The sequence below is a fragment of the Xenopus tropicalis genome, chromosome 7 (genome assembly GCF_000004195.4).
Source record: "Xenopus tropicalis strain Nigerian chromosome 7, UCB_Xtro_10.0, whole genome shotgun sequence".
Taxonomy (NCBI): domain Eukaryota; kingdom Metazoa; phylum Chordata; class Amphibia; order Anura; family Pipidae; genus Xenopus; species Xenopus tropicalis.
Window position 1 is genome coordinate 47454546 of NC_030683.2, and position 13476 is coordinate 47468021.

Below are 13476 nucleotides of genomic sequence, written 5' to 3' on the forward strand. Positions count from 1 at the left end.
TCTTGTTGCTCTGTTTCTTTTCTTGTTTTTTTTTACTTTATTTTTAAAGTTAATATCACATTACTTTCATACAGTCAAATCAAAAATCCCCCAGGAATATCTGTAACTGATGGGGCTAGTCAGTAGTTCTAAAAAAGAAACATGTCGCCTATGTGTGTAAGGGCAACGCTGAATCACCTTCCCTGCCTCAGTGAGGTCACAGCCCCACGTGTTTGCATTGGGCGGACCCTTCAGCCACGCCCCCTGCCCGTCTCTTAGCTGGAGAAGCAACAGCTGAGCTGATTGTGCTGGGGAGACTGAGACTGCAGATCCACTAGTTGCTTTTGGAGACATGGTAAGGTGATGCTCAAATCCAATTATTAGATGAATATTGCAGCAAATGGAAAAATAAGTCGGCTGCTGTAATTATTGAAAGGAAAAACAACACAGCAGAGGAGGCAAAGTGCGTTAGTTAATGAGTAGCTATGGGAGCAATGTAGCATGATAAGCCAAGGGAAATGAACTTTGCTATATATTCTCTTGCTAGAGTATCTATTGGAACCTGTAGCACTAAATATGAATATTTTCACTCTATGTGCTTATGGCTTCTCAAAAATGAGTTATGGTTGTGGTTTTGTTATTGATGTGTAGCACAGTTAAGGTAAAGGACTTATTTGTGAATGAATTGGCCACTGCAGTAGGTCGGTGTGATGCCCTTGTTACTGATAATGCTGTAGCCCAAAAATGCCCTTTTTGCAGGCTTCTAATTAATATAATCCACTGTGTCTTTGAAGATGCTGGAAGGTGTAGTTTAATGTATGTTTAGTGCCTGTTAAGAACTACAATTCCCAGCATTCTGCACCAGCTTTAGAAGTGCATTGGTATCAGCTGTATTTCTCAATATCTGGAGGGCAATAGATATGACAGAACCTATTTAAGTAAATAACAAGTTATTTCACTGTGTGTGTTTTGTACAGTCCATAGTAGACTCCATAGATTGTGTGCAAGAGCTTTGTCCATAGCAGAGTATTGCCTAATAGAGGAATAAACCTAATTTAAAACATGAGTGGCACATCTGGAGTCATTTTTCTGAAAGGATAGTTGAAAGGGAGCAAAAATGAAAAACACATGTCAGTCACATAGGAAAGGTTATCCTACTGCTCGTTTGTGTTTATGTAAGCTTTATCCTGTGTGTATGTTCATTTTAACAATCCGCCCACAATAACAAGTCATTAAAGGGGATCTAAACCCACCAAAACCGATGCATAATGAAAATGTAATTAGAAGCAACTTTCCAATGTGCATTAAGATGCCCAACGATTTTAATAGATTTATAAATGTAATTGCTATTTAAAACAATATTCGTTTATCCTTGTTGTTTTCTGACATTTTAGCAGATATCTGTTCTTGTCTCCTTAATCAGTGTGCATCTGCTGCATTGCTTTAGGAGTCAGAACCAGTGGTGAAGAAAATATAAGAAGACAGACAGGAACTGCTTTTAATAAAGCATATGACTGATACATACAAAAGGGGTTTCTTAAAGGAACAGTAACACCAAAAAAATTAAAGAGTTTTAAAGTAAATGAAATATAATGTACTGTTGCCCTGCACTGGTAAAAGTTGTGTGTTTGCTACAGTAACACTACTATAGTTTATATAAATAAGCTGCTGTGTAGCCCCGAGGGCAGCCATTCAAGCTGGAAAAAAGGAGAAAAGGCACAGGTTACATAGCAGATAATGGATGCTTTCTGTAGAATACAATAGTGTTTTATCTGTTATCTGCTAAGTGCCTGTGCCATTTCTCCTTTGAATGGCTGCCCCCATGGCTACACAGCTGCATTCTTTATATAAACTATAGTAGTGTTTCTGAGGCAAACACACCAGTTGTACCAATGCAGGGCAGCAGTAAATTATATTGTAATTACTTTTATACACTTGAATTTTTGGTGTTACTGTTCCTTTAAGGCTTTTTCCTAGGTTATCTCTTTCTGTTGAGGATAGGCTCCTTGTATGCTTCCTCCCATGGCCAAATAATCAGTTCATATGGTTTACAGCACTGCCTCTATACTAATGACACTTAGGGGCTCATTAATCAAAGTATGATAGCTTTTGAATAAAAAAAAAAAATCTTATTTTTTTTTAAGTTAATTTGTGTGACTTTTTCTTACTTTGCGAGAAAAAGTGCAACAGCTTGTGCGGCAAAATCATATTTGTCGCTCCGAGTACAAAAGTTTTGGATTCATTCAAGCTTCGGTATCGTGACTTTCCTTGGGCCAGGTTGGAGCTGCAGAGTGCCATTGAGTTCTATGGGAGACTTTCCTTGGGCCAGGTTGGAGCTGCAGAGTGCCATTGAGCCCTATGGGAGACTTTTCTTGGGTAAGGTTGGAGCTGCAGAGTGCCATTGAGCCCTATGGGAGACTTTCCTTGGGCCAGGTTGGAGCTGCAGAGTGCCATTGAGCCCTATGGGAGACTTTCCTTGGGCCGGGTTGGAGCTGCAGAGTGCCATTGAGCCCTATGGGAGACTTTCCTTGGGCCAGGTTGGAGCTGCAGAGTGCCATTGAGTCCTATGGGAGACTTTCCTTGGGCCAGGTTGGAGCTGCAGAGTGCCATTGAGCCCTATGGGAGACTTTCCTTGGGCCGGGTTGGAGCTGCAGAGTGCCATTGAGTCCTATGGGAGACTTTCCTTGGGCCAGGTTGGAGCTGCAGAGTGCCATTGAGCCCTATGGGAGACTTGCCTTGGGCCAGGTTGGAGCTGCAGAGTGCCATTGAGCCCTATGGGAGACTTTCCTTGGGACGGGTTGGAGCTGCAGAGTGCCATTGAGCCCTATGGGAGACTTTCCTTGGGCCAGGTTGGAGCTGCAGAGTGCCATTGAGTCCTATGAGAGGCTTCCAAAATCATGCACGATCAAAGTCAGAAAGGTTTTCCCGCTGTTTACGATCGTTCGTATACGAAAATTTCAGGACTTTTGGATCACCAATCCGATATTATCGTGACTAATATGATTTCTCCTAATTATTCTGTTATGTCACATATTGACAACATTTCACTACCAGTCTGTAACTACCTCGCAACATTTGTCTCCTATGATTGTTCACATATAAATTTATTTTTATTCTCACATAGGCTACTGGCAAATGGAGTGGTTGTTGTGCAGGGGAGAAACTCTAAAAGTGCCCCTGCTGGCACCCATTCCTTAGATAGAAAGCACCTAAAAACGCCAGTGCAGTAAATTTCTATCCAGAAGACAAGCATTTGGATGTTTTCAGGCCAATAACTGTTTGTGCTATATGTTTTGTACCGGTTTCCATTAATGGAGAACTAAACAAGTAGACTAGAAATGTTGTACATTATCTCTGCTAAAACACACTTGGAGACAATTAACAGTATTGTCTATTTTGTAGTCAGGGCAAGTAGCTGGCTTCAAGTAGCTCCATGTGTTAAAGTAATTGAAATATAATGTACTGTGGCCCTGCACTGGTGAAACTGGGATGTTTGCTTCAGGAACACTACTATAGTTTATATAAATAAGCTGCTGTGTAGCCATGGGGGCAGCCATTCAAGCTGGAAAAAAGGAGAAAAGGCACAGGTTACATAGCAGATAACAGATAAGACACCATTGTATTCTACAGGGTTTATCTGTTAGCTGCTATATAACCTGTGCCTTTTCTTCTTTTGAATGGCTGCCCCCATGGCTACACACCAGGGTTTATATAAACTCTAGTAATGTTTCTGAAGCAAACACACAATTTTTACCAGTGCAGGGCAGCAGTACATTATAGTTTCATTTCTTTAAAATATATACATTTTTTTCTTATTATTATTCTTAGTGCCCCCCATTTTCCAAATGCTACTTCTCCTACAGTTTTAGGGGTACAACACCCAAACTCCCCACACATCTTCGCCCTATAGCAGAGCAGGTTGCTTTTGCTTTTCTAAGCGATCCCCCCCCCCCCCGTCTTTTTGTGGCGCCGCTCCGAACACCCCAATTTTCTCTGACTTTGACAGGGAAGATTTTCAAACTGCTACCACTCTTACAGCTACACTCCCCAAACTTGATTAACATAATAATGGGGTCACCCCGAATGAAACCGCGACATTTGTTGGATGACCCCAAAGTGGGAGGGGCCAACAACAGCCACTCAAATTTCACCCATTGACTTTTATGGGGAAATTGAAACTGCTGCCAATCTTACAGCTTTGAGGCTACACTCCCCAAACTTGAATCACACAGTCATGGGGTCAGCCTGAATGAAAATATGATGGTTGTTGGATGCCCAAACGTGGGCGGAGCTGTGAACAGCCAATCAGATTTTACCTATTGACTTGGTGGAAATCCAACCTGCTGCCATTCTCACAGTAATAACACCGGGGCCCCAAACTTTGCAGAGTTAGGCACAAGGAAAGAAAAAGTGGGTGGAGCCACCAACAGCCAACCAGATTTTACCTATTGACTTTCAATAGGGAAATTCAACCTGCTGCCATTCCCACAGTATTAACCCCAGGGTCCCCAAACTTTTCACAGTTGGTCACTAGGGGACTGCAGCTTTAGTTTTGAAAAAAAAATGGGCGGAGCCACCAACAGCCAATCAGATTTCACCTATTGAATTTTATTGGTTTGATGCCAGGGTACCCAAACTTTGCACAGTCAGTCACTGCGTGACTACGTAGTCAAAGTTAGGAAAAATGGGCGGGGCCGCCAAAAGCATATCTTTCAATGTTTTCAGTGGGGAAATTTTAACTGCTGCCATTCTCACATGCTTAATGTCAGGGTCCCCAAACTTTGCACAGTTTGTCACTGGGTGACTATGTTCCAAGTTTAGAAAAGTGGGCGGGGCCAACAACAGCCAATCCGATTTCACCTATAGACTTCATGTGTTTAAATTTAAACTGCTGCCATTCTTTAAATATTAAAACTAAGGTCTCCAAACTTTGCAGAGCTAGTCACCAGGTAACTGCGGTTCAGAGTTTGGAAAAGTGGGTGGAGCCACCAGCAGCCAATCAGATTTTAACTATTGGTTTTCAATGGGGAAATTCAACCTGATGCCATTTTCACAGTATTAACACCAGGGCCATTAGGGGACTGCATTTTTAGGTGTTAAAAAGTGGGTGGAGCCACCAACAGCCAATCAGACTTCACCTATTGAATTTTTTTTGTTTAAATTTAAAATGCTGCCTTTCTAACACTATTTATGTCAGGGTTCCCAAACTTTGCAAATTCAGTCACTGGGTGACTACATATTCAGGGTTAGAACAAGTGGGCGGAGCCACCAACAGCCAACCCATTTCCACCCATTAAATTTCATTAGTTTATATTTAACTTATGCCATTATTTAAGTATTAATTCCAGAGTTTTTAAACTTCCCAGAGTTACTCACTGGGTATTTGCCGTTCAAAGTTAGCAAAAAGTGGGTGGAGACACCAACAGCCAATCACATTTCACCTATTTACTTTCAATGGTGAAGTGTAAAATGCTGTCAGTCTCACAATTTTTATGTCTAAGTTCCCAAACTTTGCACAGTTGGTCACTGGGGGACTGCAGTTCAAAAATAGGAAAAGTGGGTTGGGCCACTAACAGCCAATCAGATTCCATCCATTGAATTGTATTGATTTAAATTTAAAATGCTGCCATTCTCACACTATTTATGCCAGGGTGCCCACTGTTTGTCACTTGGTGACTTCCACTCAAGGTTAGAAAAAGTGGGTACACCCACCAACCACAATTTACCTGTTGACTTTTATTAGTTTAAATTTAAACTGCTGCCGTTCTGTAACTATTAATCATAGGGTCCCCAAACTTTGCAGCCACCAACTGCCAATCAGATGTCACTCGTTGACTTTCAGTGGGGAAATTTTAATTGCTGCCATTCAGACACTATTAAAACCAGGGTCCCCAAACTTTGCACAGTGGTTTTACTATATAACTGTGGTCCAAGGTTAGAAAAAGTGGGCGGAGCCAACAACAGATCAGATTTCATTCAGTGACTTCACGTTTTTCAACCCAACATGAAGTTTGTTCTCAAACTTCCCTTTCTAGTTTAGATTGTCATTACATGGCAGCATCCGCCTCTGACAGGTGAACCTCATTTACTTGTTTTGTTAGCACCCCTAAGTTTAGTTTCTCAACAGCTGCCTAGAACACACTGAGCATGTGCAGAGTCACTGACACTCCTAACAAAATCCAAGATCGTGACCCCCCCCCCCAATCCTGTGCACAATTCTGAAGGCCTACATTAGTACTGTTATAAAGATTTTGAAACTTTAGGTTGGTGCAATAAGTTTGGTATATAAAATATAGTATTTGTTTTAACGGTTTAGTTCTCCTGTTCTCCTTTTAAAGTCATTTGCAGACATTGCCCCCGTGTGACACTGAACCTTAGGCCAAGCCTAAAATATGACCAGTGTTTTTCTTGTATCAAGAAGAGCTTAAACTATTTGCTACATATAACTTTTGATTTTGCAGGCTGGAAAAGCACACAGACTCAGCGGGGAGGAAAGAGAGCAACTGCTGCCTAACTTGAGAGCAGTAGGCTGGCATGAACTGGATGGCAGAGATGCAATATGCAAAGAATTTCATTTTAAAGACTTCAACCGAGTAAGTATGAGGAGATAAAGGGCTAATGTATGAAACCTTAAAGAGATTCTGGCTTGATTTTACAGGGTAGTTTTTATTACTAAATTGTACATTTAAAATAATTCATTCTACCATTTAAAATGTTATTATTGAACCAAAAAATGTATTTTATTTTACTTGTAATATTGGTGCGTAGGCAGCCATCTTGGTGCATTGTGCGAGGATTAAGAGTGCAGTTACAGCAAGGGGCAGGCAGACAATGCTTTCAATAGAAATTACATTTCAAAACACCTTTAAGTAAGCATTTAGATTAGGGGAAAAATGAAAGTAGTTGTGTTACAACATCATCATGTAAATATCTTAAGGGAGGCTTCTTCATGAGAAAAAACTGTAAATGCGTGTTAAACACATTGTGTAAGCTTCATAACCTTATAATCCTAGAAAATGTAACACAAAAATGTAGGAACTACAATGCAATTATTCAACATGATATGCTCTTTACTGTAGGAGAATTTCATAGGGGCAACTTTTAGTTTACCTAGAAAATCTACATTTTTTTAAGGGCCGTCTGCACTTTAAAAATCTGGCACAATGTTTGTGTATTTCTGTAACAAAATATGCATACATAAAAATGTAAAATACAGATATTTTATTTTAATGTGTCATAATAAAGGTATAGGATCTTCTATTATTAGACAAACTCAATAGCCTTATATAAGGAGGTGAGCTAAAGCCTAGACTCTTGGCAGTGGATGTGATCTACATAGACTAAAACATTTTTTAGACAGTACCACAAAGAAGGTTACTGCTTAAATCAAGGTACAGTGAGCTGGAATATATTTGTACTTGTTGATGGCTGATGGATTTGCAGGACTGTACTTGCAATAGCTTTCATGTAAATTTAGTACTTGCATTTGCATACATTCAAAACATAGCCATTAAGATCACCCATTTCATTGTTAGACAGCTGTAACTAGGACCATATATTTATAATCACAAGAAGAACTTTAAGTACCTATTACCCTCGTTACAGGAAAAAACACATACTTTTTAAGGGCAGCTAAAGTCACTTTGTTATTTTTATTAACCTAATGGTTTAGCGCTGCTTTACCAGTTCTCTAGCCCATCAGCCCTCTACTCTATAATATAAAGCCTATCCATGCAGCCATAACTTAACTTCATTCAGATAATGCTTACAAGGACCTTAAAACTGCTCCCCTTGCAGCTAGGGGTTCTGATTGCCACGCTTACCTCAGATGCCTAAAGAAACTTGGCCCAATTCTGCTGACCAAGTCCAGCATATTAGCACATAAGAAATTTGCTGTTTGTGCATGCAGAGTACTTGTGCACATCTTGGTGGAGCAGAAATTGAGGTCTGTGACGATGGCCTGCCTTTGAGTGCACTAGGTAGTTGCCCTTTAAAAACTTTGTTCTGCCTTTTTTCCTACAAAGTATTAGATAAAAAAAAGTCCTTATTAATTATGCAAATACTTAAAAGCAGGATTAGTTAAGTATGTTTTGGTGATTTAAATGTGCCGTTGTGTATATTCAAGTATTATTTCATATCACAGGCCTTTGGATTCATGACAAGGGTGGCTCTGCAGGCTGAAAAACTTGATCACCATCCAGAGTGGTTCAATGTCTATGATAAGGTAAATTAAATCTGAATTGTTGGATTTGGATTTAAGTCCACACTGTACAAATTAAATTCTGTAGAGAGTCAGGGTGTTGTGATTGTCAGAGTTCTGGTTACATTAAAGGCTATAGTCATAGGTAACTTGTCTATACAAACGAATGGGAAGCAGGAGCCAGTAAGGGCATTAATATTCTATGCTATAATGAATCTTCTTGAATATTCAAAATGTTTTTTTTTTCTTTTGTGTTTATATGTTAAAACATTGCACTGCCATTATTCTTTCGTTTCATTAGTTTTCCATAACAGGGTTGAAAGCCCACCACCCAGTCTTGTGAGGGGTTACCCCTTACATTACAGCTCTCGAGAAAGCTGTCTTTCCTGTCAGGTTGTGGTCCCTTAGCCTTTATGGATCCCTCCACTTTCCATAAAACAGCCGAGATATAAGCCCTCTTCAAACCAGATGGTGAACTGCTCTTCCGCCAGCTCTGCTGTACTGAGGTCCTTCCTCTCCGCTGTCACAGCCATTGAGGTCAATGTAGTAAAATGTCAGCAATATTTGCAGACACCTGCAACCCTTGAGGTTATCTCGGTACAGAATGTTATGTTGCCTATGTTAAACATCAAAGGTCAGGATGAAAAAGTTTGAGAAACCCTGGATACAGAATATGGGCAAAGCTCTCATTTGTGCATAGTCACCTGTGCCCAATTACATGTGGAGGCATTGGGAAATTCTGATAATGGCTGTAGGGAAATGTCTGTCTGTTCTTGAGAACTGTACGAAGATTTTTTCTTTATGACTGGCATTAACTTCTTCTTTCTCTTTTAGGTTCACATAACATTGAGCACCCATGATTGCGGTGGTCTTTCTGAGCGAGACATCAACTTGGCTAGTTTTATTGAACAAATAGCTGCCAGCCTGTCTTAGGAAACACATTCCCAATTGTCATGTAATTTCACAATGTCAGTTTCCAGTGTTTCCCCTTGGATTTGTTTTATATACATATTGATTTAATGCCCAGTGATATTCTTTAGACTCTGTATAACATTCCATACTTGGGTGTTGTTCACAATAACAACTTGAAGCAAAACTTTTTAATGTTTTTTTTTTCATGTTTTTTTTTCTCCTTAATTTTAGTAACTATAATAAGTAAGGCAAATCTCTAAAAGGATATTGTGATTTTAGTATTAAATGCATTTGGTCACTTCAGGCTATACCAATGCAGCAATACAGTAGCTGATAAGGGAAACCCCCTTGGATGTCATTGCTGTTGCTTCTGGAGGGTCCTCTGTGATAAGCCACAACTGACCGGTCAACATAATCATTTGTGCTTCTCTGGACAACTTGCAGAGTGATCCCCCTCATTTTCAATTTTTTTATCCCTTTTTGATTTTGTTAATACTGCTGTTCTGTTAATCCTGTCTGTAGTGAGAATGTGTATAATCTTATGCAATAGCCTTACTTTTAAACAGTGTTATGGTTAAGGCCTCAGTTAATGTTTCAGAAGAGTCTGTTACCATTCAAGTGTTTTGTGTATTTGTTCATTACACTTGTTTCTGTTATTGTATCAATTTCATGCAAATAATTACTTTTACCTAATAAAAAGGCCTAGACTACCTAACAAACAATGGTACTAGGACACAATATAAATCTACCTGTGCATTTTAGGCCTATGGTACTAATGCAGATTTGTAGCATTTTGCCTGCTGTGTTTATGGTGCCTTAAGACTTTAATATTTAAAAGTACAGGATTTGGGGAGTGTTTTAGCAGAAGGTAAACCAGCAAGAACCACCCCTGCAAACAGCTTCCACAAAAAATTATGATTAGAGTTATTATAGTTATTAGGCCAGGCATGGCAACAAGTGGCATTTACATAAGTTCTTAAACCTCACAAAAAGTTCATATGTGTATATATCTAAGCAGTGGCAAAGGAACAGATGGGAAATTGACAGATCCACACCTGCTGTTTGTACAAAACAAACACACAATTGGTGAGGCTCCAGGAAAGGCTTGAGAAACTATATTCTACATAAACAAGGTTGGGAATTCTGCTTGATGAAGGTTATATAACCAGTATATCAACCATTGCGATTACAAAGGAATAGATAACATCCTTTGTTACAAATGTCAAAGTATACTGTGTAACATGGCAGCCAGTCTACCATCTGTTGCTGTCTTTACTAAAGGTGGCCATAAAAGGACAGATTTAAGCTGCCTATTTGCCATTTAGACCACATCAGCAACTTATCTGCCTTTGTATGGGGCCCTGCAGTGGGCCGGCCTGACCCATATCTGGCCAGATAACTTGTCAGGGCTCTGGTACATGGGGAGATTAGTTGCCCTCTTGAAACATTTCAAGAAACTCTTATCCCTTGTTTAAGCCTTTTTAGCAGGGCATACATGTAAATATCTACTTGTTTGGAAACCAAACAAATGAATTTTTCATTGATATGCCCACCTTAAGGTGGCCAATATCAGACTGATTGGGACAAATGATCTAATCACAATGTGTCTGAGGGCTCTGGCACACGAGGGAGTTTTGTCGCCCGCAACAAATCTCCCTTGTTGCGGGCGACTAATTTCCCCGATATGACATCCCACCGGCGAAAATGTAAATCGCTGGTGGGATGGCATACACGGGCCACTAAACTCCCTTGTGTGATCATTTGTTCCAATCAGTCTGATATTGGCCACCTTAAGGTAGGCATATCAATGAAAAATCATGTTTGCCCTGCTAAAAAGGCATAAACAAGGAATGAGTTTCTTGAAATGTTTCCTAAAGCTGGCCATAGACACACCGCTAAAATTTTTCAGACTCTGTGTGGGCTCAGAATTATTGTCCTAATCATTTTCATACCATGGCGATCAGTCGTTTGGTCAGGTTAGAAAATTTGTTGGATAATGATAAAATCGGTCCCCGAACCGATTGCTCCAATTACCGCCATTCAAATTCAATCGTTTGGCCCCAGGGCCAAATTAGCCTGAATTTACCCAATATCGCCCACCTGTAGGTGGGGGATATCGGGAGAAGATCCACTCGCTTGGCGACCGCATCTTAATGTGGATGGCCACCTTTAATGAACGACAGATATACAACCATTGGATCTGATTCAATGCGATTTAAATCTGCCCATGTATGGGCACCTTTAACTTTGTGATCTCCAGTCAACACTGTGCAGGTATTTGAAGTGTTATTCAGAATGCTCTGGACCTGGGGTTTTCCATTTAAGGCATCTATATCTTAAGTCTAATAAGAAATAATTTAACTATTATATTAAACCAATAGGACGGTCTTGCCTCCAAAATTAATAAGAATTAATTATATCTTGGTTGGGATCAAGTACAAAGTACTGTTTTATTATTACTGTTCTATTATTACATTTAAAAAGTAAATCAATACTAAAAATTTTAATAATTTGATTAAAACTGGAGTCTATGGAAAATGCCTTCCTGTAATTCAGAGTTTTTGGATAATGTCTTTTTAGCTAAAGGATCCCATACCTTTACTACTGGGTAACCTTCAAGACCTTAAACTCATTCTACTTTTATCATGAGTTTTATCTGGGTGCATTGGTTAAAGTCAATTTTTAGTAACTCTGGCACTTTTTTGGGGTTTGTGTTTTTTGGGAAAGCCAAGAGGCTTGTTATATTACCATATACACTTTCAATACTACACTATGCACATTTTGTGTGCTTTTATTGTAGTTTCACTACTTTTATCATCAGTAGTCTTCACTTGCAATCATACATATTCAGATCTGGACTAGGATACAAAATAGGCCCTGGCATTTTAAGTACACAGAGGTCCAAGCAGTCCCACAACAGCCCAATAATGACTAATGAATGACTAATGAATAATGTTTATTGCAGCCCCTCTGGCATTTGCCAGAACCCACAGACCCCTGTAGATATTCATATATAGTAGAGCAGTTTGGTATCTATCATTTGGGCATGTATGGCAAGCTGAAAAATTCCATCAGCCATATAAAACTGTATGGAGTAACAGCAGAAAAGTGGCCATACAGTATCTGTCATTTTGATTGGTGTACCATACTGCATTTATCAATATTTTTTGGCACTAATTATTAGAATCATAAAGGATATTGGTAGTGTAAAAATTGGGCCTCATGCTTTAATTACAGAAAACAGCATAGACTTTGGAGCTTCTGCAACAGACTTTTTTTCCTTTGTTGTTTTAATTTTCCAAATTCATTATCCGTGATAAATGGGATCTGACTATAATATGAAGAAACCATAAGGGGATTTTAGACTTATCGGAAAATCCCTTTCTAGTAGGCCCGAACTGTCAGTGCAGAACGTATGGGGTTTAGTCATCCTTCACCTCTGGAGGCAGGACAGAAGAATAAGGCTCTTAACCCCTCCTCCCTGGTATATAAGCTGGCTCCGCCTCAACTGCCCAGTTCGTTGTAAAGCTCAGGTAGGTGGAGGCAGCAGAATAGAAGGAGAAGTCAGAGACAAAGTTGGAAAGGATAGCGAGAAAGAGTGAAACCCAACTGCATACTGAAAACAATCAACGCACCAGAGGTCACCCCTTTAGATTAGAGGAAAGGAGCTTCCATTTGAAGCAGCGTAGGTGGTTTTTCACGGTGAGGGCAGTGAGGTTGTTGAATGCCCTTCCTAGTGATGTGGTAATGGCAGATTCTGTTAATGCCTTTAAGAGGGGCCTGGATGAGTTCTTGATCAATCAGAATATCCAAGGCTATTGTGATACTAATATCTACAGTTAGTACTAGTGGTTGTATTTATAGTTTATGTATGTGAGTGTATAGATTGGTAGGTGTGGGTTAGGTGTGCTGGGTTTACTTGGATGGGTTGAACTTGATGGACACTGGTCTTTTTTCAACCCTATGTAACTATGTAACTATGTACTGCACTGACAGCTCGGGCCTACTAGAAAGGGATTTTCCAGTAAGTCTAAAATCCCCTTTTCTCTAGTCGGCCCTCCTGTCAGTGCAGAACGTATGGGGACGTCCAAAAGCTGTCCATCTGTAGGGTGGGAACAGAACGTACATAGTAAACGTCTGGTACTATGCGACAGCTGCTTGCAGAACCTTCCGACCAAAAATTGCTGGTGCGGAAGCAAAAATGTAACTTGAAAAACTTGGTGAATGTATGAACTGAGGACCAGGTGGCAGCTTTGCAGATCTGCTCTGGAGTGGCCAAGTTGTGGAGAGCCCAGGAAGTGCTCTGAGCCCGTGTGGAATGTGCTCGTACGGAAAAAGGCCTCTGTTTGTGCTTCTGGTCATAGGCTTCGTTGATTGCGGAGACA

At 40.0% G+C, this 13476-nt stretch overlaps 1 protein-coding gene across 1 annotated transcript; it reads left to right on the forward strand.

The window, feature by feature from the left end:
• The first annotated feature begins 265 nt into the window (after positions 1-265).
• On the forward strand, positions 266-9835 carry pcbd1 (pterin-4 alpha-carbinolamine dehydratase/dimerization cofactor of hepatocyte nuclear factor 1 alpha). The gene is given in 4 exon segments (NM_001011016.2): positions 266-334; positions 6441-6572; positions 8123-8203; positions 9014-9835. Coding segments are annotated over 4 exon segments (315 nt in total). The 5' UTR covers positions 266-331; the 3' UTR covers positions 9113-9835.
• Positions 9836-13476: the final 3641 nt, after the last annotated feature.